The sequence below is a fragment of the Cervus elaphus genome, chromosome 27, assembly GCF_910594005.1.
Source record: "Cervus elaphus chromosome 27, mCerEla1.1, whole genome shotgun sequence".
NCBI classification, from domain to species: domain Eukaryota; kingdom Metazoa; phylum Chordata; class Mammalia; order Artiodactyla; family Cervidae; genus Cervus; species Cervus elaphus.
Window position 1 is genome coordinate 47150763 of NC_057841.1, and position 21789 is coordinate 47172551.

At 44.9% G+C, this 21789-nt stretch overlaps 1 protein-coding gene across 2 annotated transcripts in view; it reads left to right on the plus strand.

The window, feature by feature from the left end:
- Positions 1-21789, plus strand: part of SETBP1 (SET binding protein 1) — a 399712-nt gene that overhangs the window by 17454 nt on the left and 360469 nt on the right. For both annotated transcript variants that reach the window (XM_043889282.1, XM_043889283.1), the window contains exon 2: positions 3991-4638. In XM_043889282.1, coding sequence (XP_043745217.1) covers positions 4156-4638 — 483 coding nt within the window. In that variant the 5' untranslated portion in view covers positions 3991-4155. The remainder of the gene's footprint in view (positions 1-3990; positions 4639-21789) is intronic.

Sequence of the window (21789 nt, forward strand, 5' to 3'; positions counted from 1 at the left end):
CAGTCAGCCACAGATGGGTTAACTGTTGTTGGCCTGGAGGCCTGAGCCAGCACGAAGTGTCCTCTGTGTGCTGCCCACTCTGGAGGAGCCCCTGGCTGCTGGAATGTGACAAGGCGAACGGTTTTCACCTTGCTTTTGTTTTCACTTTCGTCTGAGCGTGAGTGTGTGCGTGTGCTCACGTGGTAGGTTGGCTGGTGGTGCCACAGGAGGACTCCCAGTGTTCTTCCAGATGCATGAAAAAACTGGCCCTGCGAATCTGGGGTGGCAGCTCCGTGCTGGGAGGAGGCAAAGGAGAACGGCAGCTTTGTGTGCTGGTGCAGTAAACAGAAGGTTTATGTTTCTTTGCTCTTTCCTTTTGAAAGTGTCTCTCTTGCATGTGGCCCTGAGGGGCATAGACAGTGAACTGCGCAGGGGCCGCCTGCCTGGGTGGATCTGCAGTTGGAGTCGTTTGAACCACAGGACTTTGATGAGCAGTCAGGGGCTAACTCATTTTCATTCAGAAAGAACCTCAGGAAGTCCTCCCTGTGCCCCATCTTGCACTGGGTGCTGAAGCGAATGTAAGTGTTGTACAGCCATCATCGACCTCAGCCTGAGCCTGAATTGCAATCAAGAAAGGAAAATAAGATTTGTATCCTGGAAACAATGAGGAGACCATGTATGACTAGTATTTAGTGGCAAGCTCTACAGCTGCAAGCCGTGTTCAGTTAGGCCAGCGAGTGAGTGCTGTGGTTCAGAGTTTGCAATATGTTGTCATGGAGAAGTGAAGACTTGGGCATGACCTTGAAATGTGGGAAGGCATGGGATCTGCTTGTTTCTTTGTCCATTCATTCCTTTATACAACAAACATTTGGAAAACACCAGTTGTATGCCAGGCATTGCCTGGATGGTTGAGAGAGGATATAAGAGATTCTATAAAAATATCAAGGTGGAAAGAACTCTTGAGTGTGTAATGCCACTGTGGAGACTGGTTTGACTTGAATAGGGAATGCAGCTTGATGGCTAATGAGCTCTAGGACTGAATTCTTAAGGTAGACAAATATGGAAAGTTTGGAATTGATGTGTTCCTGGATGGGATTATTTGAAACTGCATTATGGTTTCATCTCTAGTGTTCATCAGGTAATACGCTGCCTTGGTTTGGTCCTTGTGCAACAAGAATCGAATTTCAGCCACGCCTCTTTATGGTCCCCCTGTCTCTAATATCGGGTTCCCTTAATTTATCTTTCTAAAGCATAGCTTTACTAATACCTCTTCCCTACTGGCATCCCCTACTTAAATGGCTTCCCATTGTCTGTAAGATAAAATCCAGCTCATTAGCGGCATGCCTTCCAAGGATGTCAAGGATGTCCGTGATCTGGCTGTCACCTTTTTTCTCTCACCAGTTCCCAATTGTACCACACTTCCTAGTCAAACCTCAGCTTTCTTTTTCCTGAACGTAACCCTGTGCACCCCTGCCCAGGTCTTGCCTCATGCTGTTCCTTCTCTCTTCCATGTCTTGCCTCTTCCCACTTTACTTATTGAGGCCCCTCAAGGTCAGATGCTGTCTTGAGGCCTTCCTATGTAGTTTTCTCTCTGTGTAGACAGAGACCTTGCCCAAGTAGAAAACCCTTTCTCTTCCCTTTGTTTCTACCCTTTATTATAGGAGGTAAAAATCTTCTCTGCTTTGTTTTTCAACTCTCTCTTCAAGAGTATAACCTCCTTGATGAAAAAACTTGTATATTAATCATTTCTTAGGATCTTGACTAGAGCTGAAAAAAAAAAAAGTTGAATTTTCAGTTTTTGTGGATCTCTTACTATTTGAGTTTTCAGTTTTGGAACTTTGTGTCCTATATTCATTAGCTACTGATTTATACTACTAAATATAAGAAACTCTGAAGTGAATCATTGTTTAAATGGAAGATGCTTTCTCAATACTGATAATTCATCTACCTCATACTCCTATCTATTCCTCTAAAGTTTAGATTTTACCTTCTTTTCTCTCATCACAGAACTGGCAATAGCTGTTGACCTACTCTGGTTCAAAGGTCCAAATAGATTTAGTTTAGGAACTTTTTATGGAGAATATGCCTCAGCTTTTGCTCTGACCAAAATATGCTTTTTAGGTAGGTACCAGGATATTAAAATGCTACACTGGAGATCCCTGTCAGAGGGAGTAAACCACTGAACACTGCTGCCATAAGAAACATGGCTGCCAATTTGTATGAACCTAATGCACAAAATGAGACAGACCTACTGGGCTTTTGCTCAGTAGCGGTCAGCAGGGACAGGTTCTCAGGCATCTTGATGCCTCCAACAACAGTGTGTTATCTGACACCAATAAGAGAGGCCTCAATGAATATGACTTTTTAAAAATTATCTAAGGTGTTGGGCAAGTAGGCAGGTCAGTCTAGATGAGACAGGAACCTTACCAGTAAAGAAAACATCAAGTGTCAACTGGTCTAACTGCCCTCCTCTGCTCCTCAGTGGGGACTTTGGCCCTTTTGTAGCACGGGGCACAGGTTGCTGCTCAGTGTTGACAGCTTTGGGGAGGATGCTCTCACCAAACAGCAGCTTCTTTGCAGAGGTGCTGCATTCATTGGATTTTCCCCCAAGTGGAAGCAATTGTAAACATGTCTTCCTGCGGGGCTGAGTAGTTTCCAGGAGCTGATTATGTTCCTGGGCTTCTCTGGGGAGCAGGGTCCATGTTGAAGCCCTGCTGCCTTGCTGGCTGGCTTCCTCACGGGGTGTCAGCTGAAAATCTACTGATCCCTGAGGGTGGAAGTACCTGCTCGATTTCCAGTTCTTGGCTGTTCTAAATGTGTCTTTGTGGGCATTTCTGGAAATTTCTGGTGGGTACATTTGCTGGTCAAGTCCTTAAATGATGGGCTCAAAGCTAACAGTATGCTTCAGTGTCTTCTGCTGAGTGGCCATTTGTAAAGGCTTGGTTGTAACCTTATCTACAGCTGGGGTAGAAGGAGATGATGTCTTGAAGTTCAGGACAGCCCCAGGGCTTGAAGTTTTCTCTTGAAAATGAGCATTTGGGCTTTCTTTTGAGCTTTAAAATGATGAGTATAAAGTTGGGAATAATTGGACATGGAGTGAATAAGGGTGAAGGATAGCTTGGTGAGGAGAAAGGGAGAATAAAAAAATCCTGCAGGGATTCCTGACACTTCCAAAGGCCTATGAAACGCTCCCTCTCTCCCCCTCTCTTTTTTGTTTTCATGTAGACATAATGCCACTTTATTTAAGGGCTAGGAAGGGAATTAAAACTGTCTCGGGTGGTTATTTTTATCTAAAAGATAGATAGCGATTAAATAACTTTTGTGTCAGAAACACATTTAGCATTTGTTTTGCATTAATCACAGCATTAGAAGTAATTTCTTACTGAACTCTTTGTTTTCCTTTTACAAACCTTCACCTCGGCTTTGCATTTGTTTTAAGAAATAAAGGCAAGACATGTGCATGATTAAAATAATTCACAATGCAAGATGATAAAGAAAGAACAGTCCAGAAGCTCTTCTTCTGAGGGGATGGAGAGCTTGGCCCAGGCAGCCCAGGACTGTGTTCAGCTTTGCAGACTGTTCTTCACATGTGAGAGGGAAGTTGTGCAAGAAGCCAGCCAGATGCAGTTTCCACAGACCTGAGTATCAGCGCTTAGACTTCCTTTTGTCATGGTTGGCTTTGATGGTGACTCAGCCAGCTGTGGCTTTGGTATAAGAAGCATCTAGCTTGTTACTGGACTGGAGGACTCATCTCTCTTTATTCTTGGACCCACAACCATAAAAATTAGTAACAATTCAATGAAAGACTGTCTGTGCGTGTGTCTCCCCCTCTGTTCCCATGTAATACAGTTTGGGGATGTGCACTTTCTGGTTTGATTTCTTTCAAATCATTTAAAAAATTTTTTTCTAATGCCATAGATAAGTAGGATGGGACTTCTGGAACTTAGTTTGAGTTACCTTTGAGGTCATTTTTTCCTGCCTGCCATGGCTAATTATCTCTCTGCTTCTCAGTTGCAGATCTGATCTCTTCTGAACAACCTCACGGTGTCTCCTTCCCTGGGGCTCTGAGCCCAGCAGCCGGACCACTTTCTCCTTGGAATTTTGGGTGCCGTCTCTTCTCACCTTTCCCTTTTCCCTGTCTCTCTCCTGAGAACTCTTGGCAACTGGAGGATTGTCATGGAGTCCAGGGAAGTCTTAAGTGGCTCCCGGCAGAGGGGGAGTGAGTCGGAATTCCTGCCAGTCTCCTCAGCCAAGCCCTCGACTACTCCTAACTGTACTGGAGAACCTTTGCTGTCTGCTCCGGAGACTGGGAAGGGAATCCCAACAGGTGGAGAACGCATGGAGCCAGAGGAGGAGGATGAACTGGGCTCAGGGCGGGATGTGGATTCCAACTCCAACGCAGACAGTGAGAAATGGGTGGCAGGAGATGGCCTGGAAGAACAGGAGTTTTCTATCAAGGAGGCCAATTTCACAGAGGGGAGTCTGAAGCTGAAGATTCAGACCACGAAACGGGCTAAGAAACCCCCAAAGAATCTGGAGAACTATATATGCCCCCCTGAGATCAAGATCACCATCAAGCAGTCGGACCAGAAGGTGTCCCGTGCTGGGAAAAATAGCAAAGCCACAAAGGAGGAGGAAAGAAGCCACTCCAAAAAGAAGGTAGGGATCCCTGTTGACTAGGTTTTTTGGTTTGTTTTTGCTACTTTATCCTCAACTGTTGAGGGGCTACTTGCTTATTTATAAATTACTCATTTCTTTGATGGAACACTTGTGGCCTACAGAAAATGTCTCCTATGTCTTGGTATAGTATCCAGTTTAATATTATGGCTTCTACCGACTGAAAACAAAACAAAAAAAAACCACAATTATATTCCTGGAAGTTCCTATTTATTGCATAGCAGCCAATTGGCTGGGTCTGATCTGGCTAAGCTGTGAGAGAATTTTGAGGATGCTTCTTGTTTTTTTTGGTTTAATATTTACATCTGTTCTCATAGTGAAGAGTAGGAAGTTGAAAATTTTGGTCATTCAGAACAGTCAAGCACCGTTACAACACCCTTTTGGTTTTAGTCATTTCTGTACATCTTTCTAAAATAGACAAGTTGCTTACTTGAGTGAGGAAGCCCAGTCTTTATAGTAAATTGAGGCTCTTCTCAGCTGAAAGATCATCCTCCCAGGAGCCAGTGGTGAGCTTTCAAGCTGGCGCTGGAGAAATGGAAGAGACAGGGGACTGTTGAGGCTTTGTCTAACACATTGTAGACTTCTCAGGTGAAGTGTTGGATGAACTCAGTGTATTGTCATTTTCCTCATAAAAGTCAATGTGGGTGTGGAAAGTAGATCTCTAGGTGATTAATGATATAGTTTGGTGGATGTATGGATCTAAGGTTTCATTGTATTTGTTTTATGTTGCAGAGGGTTACAGAGACCTCCTTTCCTGGGAGGGATGTGGCACTCAGCTGTGATAGCAGAGGGCTGCCCTAGTCTAGAAAGTTTTTTTTCCAAGAATCTCTGGGTCTTGTAAACACCTCTGAAAGGAGTCCTCTTGTTGACAAGAGTTCTGGAGTTTTAGGTTGTAGATGTTAACCAGAGTCTTTGTAATTCTCTCACATCTTATTTATTAATATTTGGACTCTGGGCATGATGGAAGATAAAATGGCCCATATGAATGAACCTTTCTCCGTTATAGCCCAGAAATAATCTGGTTTTTCTGTTGCCAGTGGTTTTTGAGCTGTGGTGTAGTCATTTTCAATAAACTGCTAAGAATCATATTGTTTCTTTAGTGTTGGGCTGTGCGTTTCCTCATGCTAGGTGTTTCGGCTGATTTGTTGCAGTTAAAAAAAAAAAAATTGGACTAGAAAAGACTTTTCTGGGTGGCCAACACTTTCAGTTTGCTCAGACTAACCTGGTTTTCAAACAGAAAGTCCTGTATCCAGGACCCCCTTCAATCCTGGGCAAGCCAGGGCAGTTGACATCTTCTTTAACATTTGGAACACAAAAAAATCTTTAGAAATTGGTGTGTTTTTACATAGCATGGAGATAAGTGCTTTCACTTCTCCTTTCCCCGTTTACAACTTTGCGATGCTTTCTGGGTTCTCTGATATAAAATCAAAGATTATCTATATGTACGTGGAAACTTTTGAGATTTTTGCAAGCAAATACAAAGAAATCCAAGCAGGCTCCATTTGGAAAGTTAAATTTTGCTTTGGAGTTGAAGTCTTTTCAGCTTTGAAAATGAGTATCTTTGTCTTTGGTCACTGAGATAGCACAAAGTGTATTGTTGGATTTTTGTGGGGGAGAGCAGTCTTGAAAACTGTGGGAACTGTTTTCCCTTCATCACCATCACCGCCAGAATTTGAGCAGCAGTCCACAGTTTAGGGTGTGCAAACCAAAATTCACAGTCCTAGAAAGAGTAAGTTGTCCTGATCAGTACTACTTCCTTAAGGCTGTAAGACTGTTCCCAAATATAGGCATCTGCCTGTTGGAATGCCCCAGAATAAAACTCTGGAATTTGTGACACAGGGATGATTTCAAAGCTGAAATGTGCAGTGGACCTCCACTCTTATATCTGAAATTCTCAGGTTGGTGATTCTCACCCAAAAAGTTGGATGCCCTTTGTGTACTTTATTGGAAAGAGAGATGAAATTGCTTCTTTGAATATGTGACCTACTAAGTATGCATTTCTAAGCCTGAGCAATTGGAGGTGGAGAGAAAAAGGGGGAGGGCTGAAATTAAATGCATAATGCTGTGTTATGCTGGCTCTGAAATGGGACTATCTATGAAAATTGCTTCGTATTTTATTTCTTTATCCTTTTTACATTATGTCTAGAGCTGATACTTTCCAGAGATGAATCAATAAAGTTATCAGTACTGGGTCTTAATCATTTGATAGATGATAGGAAGTTCTCTGATCTATATTGGATTAGTATGGTAAGTTTATTACTCTTTTAGTTCTTGTTGTTTCGTCAGTAAGGAGTAAGTAAAAGCTGGAGCTAAGGTAGAGAGGTGGAAACCTTGCCTACCATTTGTACTGAAAAGTTCAGTGGAATGAGCTTGCAGAATTTATTTGTATGAATGGGAACTACATGATCATTAATTTGGGACAGGGAAAAGGATGAGGATGGCATTTTGTAAGCATTAGGTCAGTGTCTTACTCTAAAATCGAGTCTTCTGGATCTTTTATTGAGGCAAGTTGCTCATTGAAGAAGTGTACATGGAGTGATCCCTGGGAGTCAGGTCTTTTGCTAAGCACTTAGAAAACAGCTCTATTGAGCTGGTCCTTGATTGAGTAGAGATGCCTCCTTGGGTGTCATCTGATCATATATGCTGACTTAGAGCAGGGTTGGCAAACTAGTCTGTGGGCAAAATTCAGACCCCTGCCTATTTTTGTACAGCTTGCAAGCAAAGAATGGTTGGAAAAAAATAAAAAAGAGAATAATATTTTGTAACATGGGAAAATTATATGAAATTCAAATTTCAATGTCCTTAAATGCAGTTTCATTGGAATGGAGCCACATCTATTTATTTATATTTTGGCTACGGCTACTTTTGCACTTCGACAGCAGAGTTGAGTAGTTGTGACAGAGAGTGTATGGCCCTCAGAGCTTAAACTATCTGCTGTCTGGTTCTTACCGAAAACACTTGTTGACCCTTGACTCAGGGGAAGGGCAGGGAGTTTTAGGATTACAGGGATTTGGTTTTATCTCATTTTGTTTTGAAAGATTTATCCTCCAAACTCGGAGGCTGGGAAAATGAGTGTTAGTCATCATGTGCTTTGTTGTTGTTGTTGTTTGTTTTACTTTTGCAGACCAGTCAGTTTTGTTCAAGTCATTGTTTGGCAGCCTTAGGCAAAGACAGCTTACACTGGATCGCAAATGATTTGCTTTTTCATTGTTTTTTTTTTTTTTGGTAAAAGGAAAGTTCTATAGGATAATTATGGCATTCCTTACATATCACAGCGAGTTCTCTTCTTTTTCTGTTTGTACATGTTCTGCTGCTGCTGTGTGTGGTATCCTTAAGAGCTGTATTCTGAATTTCAAACCTAGACCCAATTTTCCAAACTGGAGAGTTGTTACAGATTTTCAGGTAACATGGCCATGTCAGTAGTAGGATGTTAGGAGGGACCCATGAAAATACCACTTCAGCGGCTCAAGGATGCGTGGGCTTGTCTAACCAGTGGACGGATCACCTCCCTTCCAAGTAAACTTAGGATGATACTTGAGATGCTGTCTGGTAGAGGATTTATGATGAACTGATTTATGTGATGTGTAAGAGCAGCATTTGGTAAGGAGTGGTGACTGAGAAGAGAACTCAGAATTTCAGGGCCTCAGAATTGTTCTTTGGGCAGGTCCCGGATTGCAGATGGATCCTATAAATGCATCTTGCTCTTTATCACAGCCATGTTGTTACATCTTAGATTGACTCAGGTAAGTGGAATTATCATGTAAGCTTCCTCTATTTCCCCCCTAGGTCACTCAATAAAAACAATAGAGAATATTGAGAATGAATCTCTAGAAGCAAGTTCAGGTATAACATGTGAACTTAAAATGTTCTAGCAGTGACAGGTTTTTAAGAGGCTCTCAGCTGGGCAGAGCTTAACAGCTCTCCTCTTTCTGAGGACTTTCTGTGGGAGTCATGACACTCACCGGGTTCAATGGCATGAGAGGGAGAGGGGGTTCTGAGACAAGGACTGTACAGTGACCCAAGGTTGGAAGTGTGGCATGGCTATCAACACCAACTGGCTTTGTGATTCTGGATCTGGAATATAACCTTGCTGAAGCCCCAGTTTCCTCATCTGCCAAATAGAGATGATAGTTTCCACATGATATAACCCAATGGAAGATTTTTTTAAAAGACGGGAAATGTACATTGTACATGTCATAGTAACAGTTCCAATTCATTGAGCCACATGGCAGACCTTCAGCTAACTCTTTTATCTGTATTTGCATTCTCTATTAGTCCTTACAACAGTCCTGTCAGATGAGAGATATTTATTTACAGATGAGGAAATTGAGGCTCAGTGGCTTCACCTATGCAGGAGCAGGGTAGGCCTTTGAAGTCTGTTCTTCTAGACTGTTTGGCCAATGCTGGAGTCCAGGCCCCAAGTGTCCACACTGGAAAGGGCTGCTGGAAGGTGAGGATACAGCTTGACGGCATTTCTCTCCTACTTTCCTACACGTTAAGGGTGGCAAGATCATGAGCCGGTACATTGTCTTTAATTCCAAGTGTTTCAAAGTGTCATGAGTTAAAAAGTCTTAATTTTTCCTTTATTCTGCTTATGGATTATTATTTGCTTTTCACCAAAATGCAACTTCTGTTTTGTTTCTTTGGACTTAATGCTCACCTTCACCCAGCTTCATCAGGAGAACTGGTTTTCTCTAGCAATCTCATATTCCTCAGAGTCTGCCATGGTCCTAGGAGATGTTCAAGATTCCTTCTCAGTAATCCCATGTAGAACATCATCATACATGTGTGGAAAGACCCTGTATTCTCTTCTAAGTACTCATAACCCTCTCTTAGGAAGTCTAATAGGTTACAAATTCATTTACTCATCCTTCAAATAGCACCCTACTTGTGTCAAACCCACAAAGTATGAAGAGGAAAAAGACTGTTTTAGGTGATGCAGATGGGAAGCAAAGTCTGGCATCAGATTGCGCAGAGTGATGAATATCAAATTAGTAAATGAGTTTGCATTTAATTCTATAAATAATGGGAGTGCTGTGCAGGCTTTGAACTGCAGAAAAGAAGGGTTGCAGGTCCAGGGAACGTAATGAGAGTGATGTAGGGCAGAGAGGCACGAAAGTGCTCCACTTGTGAGTTAGGAGGGCTGCACCAGGGCTTTCCATTTTCCCTGTAGGCTTCTGAGAAGCCCATTTCTCACTTGACTCGCTATGGTGGTAGCAGTTTAGAGGGCGTGTTGGCAGGGATGGAAGGTGGCTCGGGCTGCGGGACCTCTGGTACTGCACCACTTCCTCCTCCACTCTGATGGGTGGTCCTGAGCACCCACGAGAGCCTTCCACACTCCTTAGGGTTCAGGTGTCCCTCTCTCTCTACCATTTGCCCAGCACCTTCTCTGGTCACTTCGAGGTGCATTGCTTAACTGAAGGCTTGCCCTCCCTCTTTCAGTGCTTGTGACTGTGATGCTTTGAACTCCAGCGTGTACGGACTTCTTCCCCTACAACACCCTCAACCTGACTGGGAGAGTAGGTCTGGCCAGCATTTCTTCATAAGAAGCTGAATTTGCCTAGTTTAATTTTATATTTTCTCTCTATAGATTTTTTATTTTAAGCAGTATGTTCCTCTTTATTCATCAGAGTACCTGAAAATTTTGTTTCCTGATAGTTATTTTATAGCTAAAAACCTTTCCCACCAAGTAATTGTATCAAGCAGCAGGTAATATTTAACATCTGGAGTTGGTGTTTGGGGAAGGACACTGGACTTGGGGACAGGAGCCCTGGGCACCATCTCTGCCTCTGTTAATAACAGCTTCAATAAGAATGCTTTACTTTCCTGAATTTCAGTTTTTGGCATGTTAAAAACAAACAGACAAAACAAAACAAAACAAAAAAACAACTATTGACTTCTGAAACCTTATTTCTCTTCTAAAAACTGGAAACTTTAAGAGTCATTCTGTTAGATGAGGCAAGTCTTCCTCTTTAAGAAAACTAGCTACTATAAACAAAATTGTTGACCTCTCTTTGGGACCCACTGTTCTGTCATCGGATTGTTTCCTTTTTGCCCCAGTGTCAAAAGGCCTAAAATCATGGGAACAGACGTCAGAATTGAGCTTAAAAAGTGGGGAGGTTTATCAAGCTTGCATTCCATGAGGATATCCTGGGGACGTTGGTTCCCCACTTTCTTTCTTGTGTGCTTCTTACTTTTCTCCTGTGTTAGGGGTTCCCTGGGAGTTCACAGCACCGCGCTGGCCCTTTTCCGCTGTTCTTAGTTTCACTTTGGAGTTCAACAAGGAACCTTCTTCGGTGAACTCCATACCTTTGAAGATGAACCTGTTAGAGTAAAAGTAGGAAAACTGTGTTCTGTTCTGATGGAGAGTCATTCGTTCCTTGAACTGTTCAGATAAGAAATAAGGGATCTGTTAGGAAGATTGCCGGCCCTGATTCCAGACCAGTTTCTCTGCAGAGAACCTGCAGTAGAAGCTGGTCCCCTGTAACATTAAGCAAGCCTCTTAACCCCTTGAAGCTGTTACCTAACTGTGTGAAAACCAGCGGTCATAGTAACACTTCCTTGCTGGTGTCTTGTGGGGATGAAAGTGCCTGGTATGCTTAGCACAGCACCTCACTCAGTATTCACCACTTTAATTCCTGTTCTGCATGTCTCTCTTCCCGCTCACCCACAGGACCCTCCTCAGTACCAGCATGGCTAGCCACACAGCACCTTGCAGTTGTGCTGGGTGCTCGGAGGCGTGGGCTGTCTCAGAAGCCGTATGCTTCTTTAGGCTGATCCTGTTTTTATATTGCTCATGGTTATGTTGAATTGTGATAGGTGGGTTGCAGTACCAGTGTCTTATTTCTGATGCTTGCACAAGCACCTACTAATCAAACATGCCTCTAATGCTATTTTTTTTTTTTGGTGCTAAGAATTGGTATGGGGATTTATTTAGAGTCGATTCAAAGGTCTTTTATCTTTGACAAAAATATTTTATCTTTGTGGTCACTTATCTGCCAAACCAGGATTGCTGCTGAGCTCAAAGCATGACTCAAAATGAAACTTTCAAAGTAGTGTCATAAGGACGACCAGATGGGGTTCAGTTGGTGTTTCCTTGCATCCCTGCCACACTCGCAGCGTTTGTATAGTCACCCCCCTTCTCAATCTTCAATTCTACACATGCAAAAAGTCCTCTCGTATCTGCATTTCCAGTTAACCTTCAGTTACATTACCTCTTCTCTTTTTAATAAAAGGCAAAAGAAATAATTCCTTTTTGCCCTTCTCTGCCCCATCCTTTGATTCTTCTGATTCCTGCAACTTTAAGTGAAAAACATCCTACCTTCAAAACGCTGAAATGCAGGACATCCCAGGATGTCCCCTCCTGCCTTCCTTGTTCCTGAGACATGAGTCACTTTGGTTGGAAAGCCGCTGCTTAAGGACTGCCTAGGCAGACAGCATGGGGATATGGCAGGGAGGTTCTCGAAGCCTGGGCCGCAGGCATTGGTTCAGGCTCCTGACTGCCTTACATGCAGAAATCAAAGCCAGGAGGCAATGAAGCCTTGTGTTGTAGAGGTATTTTTTATCCACAGTAAGCTAAAAATTCATATTATAATTTGCACATACCAGACTACTTTGTGGAAATGGTTTCAACTTGTTTGGTTCTCAGGATGACTTGACTTGGAAGGTAGCATTAAGGCTCTGCTCCTTGCAACCCCCACAAGAGGAACCAGTGGGCAAAGGGAGAGGTGGCCAGGGGGGAGGGCAGAAGCTCAGTGGAGCCGAAGGTTCCCAAGAGGTGTGCCGACTTACGCAGCATGCAAACACCCGCATGGACTAGCAGTTGTACCCAGTGCATGGAGGATTCTGAACTATGTGCTGTCTGGTGACGTCGAGAGCCCTTGGTGCAAGCTGAGGCTGCTGTCAGAGCGTGTTGGAACGTGGACAGCCAGTCAGAGCCCTGCACTCAGAGCAGGTTTCAATGACATCACTTCTAGGGCTCCTTCCTAGCTTCCATAGTGTTCCATTGAATCTTGCCCTAGGAAGGCCAGGGGCCTCCATCTGTACCTGCAGTGTGTCTTTGTCTCTAAAGTCCTAGGTTTGTTTTTTTTTTCCTGCCTGCCCCTCCATCCCCAGGCTCACTTCTCTCGCCTTCCCACCAGCCTCTGACCTCACCGGAGGAAACAATGGAGGCCTTTGTTGACTCTGAAAAGTCCAAGTAGTTCCCACCTTGGTACCTGGCCCATGAAGCCATTTGATAATCATCATTAGTATCAAATGCAGGTTGCTTCAGTGGTTTTTCCTAGACCTTGTTTATTGTGGTTTTTCCCACGTTGTCTTCTTCGGCTTTCACAAGTTTCAGCCAGTTTCAGAGTGGGGAGGATCAGTGGAAGTGGAGAAGAAGGGGTACAGAATTCTTGAAGTGATATGAACAGATCGCCGTTCTTTCCCTCATGGTGGGCCACCATGCCTTCCAATAAGAAGTAATCATTTGCAGGTATGAATGTGCCCAGGAACGTGGGCAGCCTTTCATGCCAAGCCAGTTATTCATTTGTTCAGTGCTGTGAATGAAAACACATTCACAGCACTGAACAATTAGGGGATTTCAACATTGTTCACTACAGACTGTATCCCTGGAGAACTGTCTTAAAGGAGTTGCTTCTCATGATGGATCATGAGTATAGCTAAAGGGGATCTATTTGTTGCATACAATGGGAATCTGTGATTTCTCCATCTTTGTCCTTTCAGGCGAGCAAGAGATGGACACGGATTTATCTGGGTGTGTGGCTCTTTCTTGCACCATCAGGTTCCTGAACTTATCAATCTTCCATTGGATTCCTCCCATTGACTAAGTGTCAGGTCAGCATCATGCTGGGATGTGGGTGCTGTTGGGTCATGAAAGCAGCCATGATTAGGAGATCCAGAAAGGGTCTGAGAACCAGGAGTTAAATCTGACACAGGCTAGAACCTGGCACCAGATCAGGAGACAGGTGAAGGCCAACCACAGAAGGTATGGGTCAAAAGGAAAGAATGGGTCCACAGCTGGGTCACACTTCCAGCATCTTGGACTTCACTAAAAGTCAGAAGAGCCTCTGAATGTTTCCATTTCAACTTCCTTTGTAAACAAACAGAAGACACCTTCCAAAATTCCTCATGGACAGTTATTTGGCTGCTTCTCAGTGGCCCTCAGGGAGGAAACTCGCTGCAACCTCTTGAGGCAGCTCTGGTTTTAGTAAAACTCTTTCTTACATTGCAGTAAAATTATTCTTTTAAAACATGACTATTTCCAGTTCCTGAAACTGTTTTTGGGATTCCACGGGTTTTGGATGCCAAGGCACCTTGGTTCCTGTGCCAGGGATGCTAGTTTGTCTGTGTCCTTCCTAAAAGGCTTCAATGGGGAGGGCTCCCAGAGCAGAGGACAATACCAGCAGGTGGTCTGGCTGCAGGGGGTTGTGCCCTCCTTTACTGTTAGTATAGTATCTCTATTAACAGGTCCCTGGGCTCTTTCAGCTTTCTGGCAGCTTCGTCATTGTTGGTGTATACTGAACTCAAGGTCAAGGAGACTCCAACTTAGAATTGCCTTCTGCTCTTTTTGAGGGTCTAAACCATTACATCCTACGTGTGCTGTGCTTAGTCGCTCACTCATGTCTCACTCTTTGTGACCGCACAAACTGTAGCCAGGCTCCTCTGTCCATGGGGATTCTCCAGGCAAGAATACTGGAGTGGGTTGCCATGCCCTCTTCCAGGGGGATCTTCCCAATCCAGGGGTCACACCCAGGTCTCCAGCATTGCAAGTAGATTCTTTACAGTCTGAGTCACCAGGGAAGCCCATGAATACTGGAATGGGTAGCCTATCCCTTCTCCAGGGGATCTCCCTGACCCAGGAATCAAACCTGGGTCTCCTGCAGGAGGATTCTTTACCAGCTGAGCTGCCAGGGAAGCCCAGACATCCTACATACAGTGGTCCAAAATGTAGGTGTTTGCATTATCCTTATCATTTCTTTGGGCACAGTTCTTGACAAGCATCTAGGTCAAATATTATTCAGATGGTCTGGTTAGAGTCTGTGGACTACACAGAAATAGGGCCACTTTGAAATGTAGATGCCCTCTCACAAAAGAGTTCCTCTTTTGTGGTTGCCCTACTGGGGCATCTCTACATGGCTCTCCACCATCTGTGAACCTGGTTTCTCAATTACATAGTGGCCTTTTTGGATCTAACTAAAAAGGTTTTAAAAGTGCATCATCAAAGGTATTTTCTTCTTAGTTATAGGGTAAGCTCTCTGAGGACAGAAGTTGCATCTTTTATTTCCCTGCCTGGGTATTAAAGAAGTTCTTGTTAGCTCTGTGCCAGTGAAGGTAGTTCTATGGGAAAAAAAACTCTTTTTTTAATCAAAATAAGTTCTGCCTAGTCAGCCCTGTGTATTTTGCATTGGTTTTTAAGAAACATCTAAAACCTTTCATCATGCTGTCTTTTCTGTGGTCTCATCCAGATATACTGTAGCAGAGCTGAAGCTTCTAAATTCTGCATGAATCTACAGAGTTGTATGGTGTATTCAGCATAAATGCTGCATAGGGTTTAGACAGTTCTTATTTGGAGGAATTGATCTCAGAGCATTTAGGGAAAAACCCAGGAGAGTACAAGACTGTCAGAATGAGTGTTTCAGATAGTGCATAGTATGGAAAATTGATGACAATGGTCTCATCTGCCCAGCACCTTTGCGAAAGATTTGCATCACCCAACTGTGACCTCTTTCTGGATTGTTCTTGGGATAGTTCTGTGAAGTAGCTGTTAGTCCTCCCTGTTTTAAAGACTGAGGGAGGGACTTTGAGGGTTTTCAATCAGGGTTTCCCAGGATTACAACCAAGGGAGAGGGAGTGGGGAGACTCAAATCTACATCAGACCGTTGGATTCCTGGTTTCTGTCAGTAGGAAGCCATCATTGAATGGGGCACTTTAGCTGGTCCTGCTGTTACCTCCTCAAGGAGAGAATAATTGAGTTTTATGCAGACCACCTAATTGCTCCTCCTGCATGTCCTTGATCTAGGCTGTGGGTGAACCTGGGTGTTGTAGCTTCATCTGGGAGACACATAGCTCTTTTCTTGGACTCATAGCCACCTCCCTGATGGAGAATATTCAGCAGGACATGGCCACAGTGAGACCTGGTAAGAAGTGATGGCTGGCAGTGCATGCAGCATGGGGCGATGGATAATAGGCTCACTGAGACTTAATCTAGAGCTGTTTACAAAAATATTCTCAAATATCCTGGTTTGGGCTGAAAATGTGGGATTTGGCAAAGGTCCCTTCCAAAACAAGATTCTGTTGAGTCCTGTCTGGCCTGAGACTTGAGGGAAGGGTGGCCACCCTGTGCTGGGGGTTCTGGTTTTGATTTCTTCTTCTGCCTTTAGCAAGTGAATCTCCCTTTTCTCATATTTAGCAGGGCATTAATGCTGTGTCTCTTTCTTACACATTGCTTTGACGATAATCTGAGTGAATGGTTGTAAAAGGCTTCTGAAATGTTAAAGATGCAATGGAAATATAAGACTTTTTTGTAGAACTGCCCTATAGTAGATTATTAACAAACTGTGGTCTCTAATTAAACTTTTCCAGGCTTCCTCCAATATGGCCCCATCCCTAGCCTCTCTCTACCCTAGCATTGGATAAAGGCCCCAGACGTGCCCATGATAAACAGCAGCTGCAGGTTGGACACGATCAGTGGCCTAGTCCAGGTCACCACCACATGGAGTAATTGCCCTTTGTGAAATTCTGGGGCAAGAGGTCAGCCCTCTTTCCCCATCTTTGTCACTTCTCAGTCATCTGTATCCCGGTGGCAGTTGTGTTATCCCGGCACCCTTCCCCTCCCCCCTACCTCCCCACCCCACCCCCCTCTCATGGAGCCCAGGAAAAAACCATCTGCTGAGTTGGCTTTCAGAAGATTTTTTTTTAAATACCAATTTCCCTTTGTTCCGAGGCAACCTCCAATCAGAGCTGGGGTCTGCTGGGTTTGGTGAGAGGCTGGTATTGTGTTTCATGCTCCCGGAGGAAAGGTTGTCCACTTGCTTTTCTTTTTGATTCGATTCCCTGCCATTCTGCAGGAGAGGCAGAGGTTGCAGCTGCTGCTGTCAGCTGTAAATGGGGGACCCCCTTGTTTAAGAACATGCATGTTAATCTTTTAGCGGGGGGTGGAAAAAACAAAAAACAGAAAAAAAAATTAAAACCATCACTAGCATCAGTTTTTCCTTCCTGTTCCCACCTCATTTTGTAGGTCACACAAGATCCTACTGGTTGCTTAAGCTTAGGGCTTGTTGTCCTTGGATGTTCGCTTGAAGGTCTTTTGATGTCCAGCTTCTTATGTTTCCTGATTTCCTGCTGAAGAATATGATCTGTGCATCAGAGGCAGAAGAGAGTCATTCTTTGATGGAAAACTTGAATCACAGGGAAAGCCATTGGCCGTGAAAGCCACCATTTTGTTGTTGAGCTGGGAACCTTGCCAAGCACTTGACACACACTGTCTACTGACTCCTTCCCACCATGGCGGGGAGGTGTTTTTATCCCCATTTTGCAGCTGTGTGCAGTGAGGTACAGAAACCTCCAGTGCCTTGCCTCAGTCTTAGGATTGGGAAGCTGGGATTCCAGCGTGTCCACCCTCTAAGCCCTGAGGCAGCTCCTCACTTGGGGCTCAGCGGGACTGAGCCTAAGGTGGGGGCCTGAGATCCTTGCTTTCTAACCCTGCTCCCCGAAGACCCACAGGCAAGGGGCCTTCTCAATGCTTCCGTTTCTCTGTAAACTGGAACCAGATTAGCTAGATCCCAGAGAACTCAGAGGGACTGTTTGTTCAAATCTCCTGAAAGTTTTATAAGCTCTTCTATTCCTGAACCTTGTGCATTGGTTGTCTTTTTCTGGCACCCTCTACAAGATGAGGGAAAATCCTCTTACCAGGTTTTGGAGATGAGTCAGTGGCCTCTGAGATAACTTCTCAAGTGGCCCTACAACTTTGTGCACAGAGCACCCTGCCAGCCTCTGGCCTTGCACCCCCAGCCCTCACTTGCCACATACACTCCCAGCCCTCACTCGTGGGCATTGCTGGGTGAGAGCCCTTTACAAACTAAAGGATGTGTTTTGCTCCTTTGTAGTAATGAGATGATAGATCGGGAAATGAACACATGATGAATTCTGTAAATTGGTGAAACCCCATAAAGCTGTTTTTTTAACATACCATCTCCTTTCTCTTTTCACTGTTAGGCTGGAATTATGACCCAGAGCACTGAGGGGCTGGCGGATCTGCCTAGAATGGAATATAAAATAAAACAGACACAACAGAAAGAGAGAGAGGCCGGGGGCTTCTCTTTTGCTTCCTCCTGAGGAGATAGAATTTTCCAAAATAACTTATAATGCGTGTGTGTCTGTATTTATTTTAGTATCTTAAGATACGTTGTAGGCTCCTGTTAATGTGAATTATAAGAAATATAGTGACTTGACTTAGCAATCAAGTCAACTTTGCACTTGAAAATATCAATGAAGTCCTTGTTCAAAACCTTACTATATGAACTGAAGTAATTTTTACTAAATGGTCTCTCCTTCACTTTCTAATATAATCCATGAGTAGAAACAAATCTTGCCTGAATCAATTCAGAGAGAGAGCCAGAGAAGACATGAGGACGCACTGGATTAGGTGAGAGAGGTTCTAAGTGATGGTGTCCGTAAGCTGGGAGACAGTGGGTGCAGGGGCAGTGGGCCTGGGGCCAAGAAGAATGGTCCCTATACTCAGCTCTGCCACCTGACTACTTTGAGTTAGCCAGGGTCCCTTTCTAGCTCTGTTTCACCTGAGGCTTCAGTTCTCAGAGGTCTGAGAGCAGGAGGACCAGGAGGAAATAGCGAAAGGAGAATGTTGACTTCAGAACAGTGGGCTCTGCTAGACTTGAGAAAGGGGCCCCAGCAAAGGGCCACAGAGCTGAGCTGAGCAGCGCTCGGTGCCCCTGCTGATGCTAACTGTCCATTCACAGGGCTTCCTTTCTTCTGCCTCACTGAGTCATTCATTCACTTGTGTAATAAAAGGTATTTTCTTCATTGCCTTTGTGTTGTATGTGTCCTTGAGAGTTTGAGTATAGAAAGAAGAAGAGAGAAAAGCAAGGTTGGCCAGAGGCATGAAAAAATCACATCATGCCTTTTAGCAGAAGGAGAGGAACCCAGAAAAAGTAGTGGAGAAAATGGAAGTAGAAATCTGTGGTGTACCGGGGCAAATCAGGTACACGAGTGGAGGCCATGTGAGCACTGGCCCCTGGAAAGGGAGGGAGAGAAGGATAGCGGCTGAAAGAAATGGTGGGGGGTGGGGGCGGCGGGCAGGGGAATTGTTTATGCTTATGGGCTGGGGGAAGGGCTGCCTCTGCAAGGCTCCCTCAGTCCAGGCAACCAGTGCAGGGGAAGGATGGAACGACTGGTGAGAAAGCGAGTGCTCCTGGATGAGCTTGGCCTTTGGTCCTGGACCTCTCAGATGTCCTTACTGCTCCACCCGAGGGACTGATGGCTTTCTACGTGTGGAAATCACTGCTCACATGCCCTTGGGGGCAGCCATGCAGGTGGGTCTGAGAAGGGCTGCTGTGGGCTGGACCAGCTGTGCCCCCTCCACCTCCTGGGAGGAGCAGGTGCTGAACTTCTGGATGCTGGCTTTCCTTCTGGCTTCATTCCTAAATGACAGCTGACCTTTGCTTCTGATATCAGGCCTGCGGCAGAACCCACGCCTTCGGGGCCTGACTGCCCTGCATCAGTGGCTGCTTCTGCTCATCTCGTTAAGCGCACGGAGACAGTTGCTGGTCCTCGGAGCTTCTCTTTCTCAAAAGAGACAACACAGTTGTGGGGGTTCACCCTGTAGACAGTGGAGGCAAGGAGCTAGAGAGGAAGACATATATTTAGGAAATGATCAAAGTGAAACTTAGAGAACGTCAGAGAGGATGCACAGGCACATCCTTCTGTTATCATGTTTTCTCTGATGAGCTCTGTCTGAGGAGCCCTAAGAAGGTGGTGCGGTTTGGTGTGTGTGTGTTAGAGAGTATTCAGTGTTATGTATACCTGCATGTATGTGTGTGTGTATCTGGCCTCTGGGCAGGTAGATATTGTATACGATGCAATAGAGCCCTAACCGAGAAGCAGATTAGTCGCTGCCCCTAACCACCTGGGTTTTCTCACTGCCTCTGTTCTTAGGAGTCCCGTCTTGAAATCAAGGTAATGAAGCAGAAGATACTGGAGTCTTTTCCAACTCTCATATTCCAGTAAATTGCCATAAAAATATGGATTCATGTAACTAGGAGACATATTAATAATGGGCTTGGCTTGACCTAATTATTACTTTAATAACGTGCATAGTTTTGAAGTAGTCACCTATGAGTATAAACTACATATTTATTTGAGAAAAGAGTGGACATATTCTGTGATAGTTGATGTGAATGATGACTAACAGTGAAAAAGAAGGGAACTCATGTGGGTACCTGGGCAGGCAAAAGGATGCAGAGTCATTCCTCCCAGTTTATATGGACTTGTTTGGCATTCAGAGAAGGCTCTGAGCTTCACCTCTTGTTAGGAAGGTTGAGTCCAAGCAGGATGGTCATTCTTGTGCCAGATGTTGGGGTGTGTGAAGAGTTCAGAGAAGGATAGAGAAACAGAGGAGACTTGAATGGATCTTGACGGAAGCAGAGGATATAGTTCAGTTCAGTTCAGTCATGTCTGACTCTTTGCGACCCCATGGACTGCAGCACGCCATGCCTCCCTGTCTATCACCAACTCCTGGAGTTTACTCAAACTCATGTCCATTGAGTTGGTGATGCCATCCATCCATCTCATCCTCTGTCACCCCCTTCTCCTCCTGCCTTCAATCTTTCCCAGCATCAGGGTCTTTTCCTATGAGTCAGCTCTTTGCATTGGGTGGCCAAAGTATTGGAATTTCAGCTTTAACATCAGTCCTTCCAATGAATATTCAGGACTGATTTCCTTTAGGACGGACTGGTTGGATCTCCTTGCAGTCCACGGGACTCTCAACAGTCTTCTCCAACACCACAGTTCAAAAGGAGGGAAAAGCAGGTCAGGTATTTTTGAGCCATGGTCCTGGGGGCAGGGTGCTCACTGTATGCCTTGAACCCATTGGGCTGACTTGCAGGGTTTACCTGGATATCCAGAGTGCAGGAAAACCTTGGGAGAGCAGATGAGGGATCTGACTTCTTCCTGAATGGGACAAAAAAGTTATGATACCATCCACCCCCACACTGGGGAGCAGAGAGCTGGGGAGTCTGTGCAGAGCTGCTTTAGGAACTCAAAATATAACAGCATTGGAGGGAAGCAGGCCCAGAGTGGACAAGAAACAGGGGCCCACTGCAGCACACAGTGCGGAGAGAAAGTGCCCTTGGTTTTTGCTGTCACACCAAAGAGGACTAAGGAGCCTTCAGCAGGTGAAGAGGAACGGCCTCTAACATTTTGATTCCTGTGACTTAGAGAAGTTCAGTCATTTTCTTAAGAATCCATTGACTGCGTGTTAGGGACATGTGCTTCCCTGGTGCCTCTGATGGTAAAGAACCTGACTGCAATGCGGGAGACCTGGTTCGATCCCTGGGTTGGGAAGATCCCTAGAGGAAGGCATGGCAACCCACTGGGTGGAGAAGATCCCCTTGATGGAGGGCATGGCAACCCACTCCAGTGTTCTTGCCTGGAGAATCCCCATGGACAGAGGAGCCTGGTGAGCTCATGGGGTCGCATAGGGACACTTATGAAAAGATGATGAGAGAGTGCCAGAAGAGCTTGAGGTGTCTACAAAAGTTCCAAATCCAGCATTTTGCCGTAGAGTTTTATTTTCAACTGTCTGTTTCACTGTTGTGTTTTCTGCTGTGCTTTGCACCCATTCCTCTGCTACTACTGAGTTCTCCAGCTCAGTATGTGCGTGTGTGCTAAGTCACTTCAGTTGTGTCCGACTCTCTATGATCCTATGAACTGTAACCTGCCAGGCTCCACTGTCTATGGGGATTCTCCAGGCAAGAAGTGGAGTGGATTGCCATGCCCTCCTCCAGGAGATCTTCCCGACCCAGGGATTGAACCTGTGTCTCTCAAAATCGTCTGTATTGGCAGGCGGGTTCTTTGCCACTAGCACCACCTCGGATGCCTCCAGCTCAGTACAGG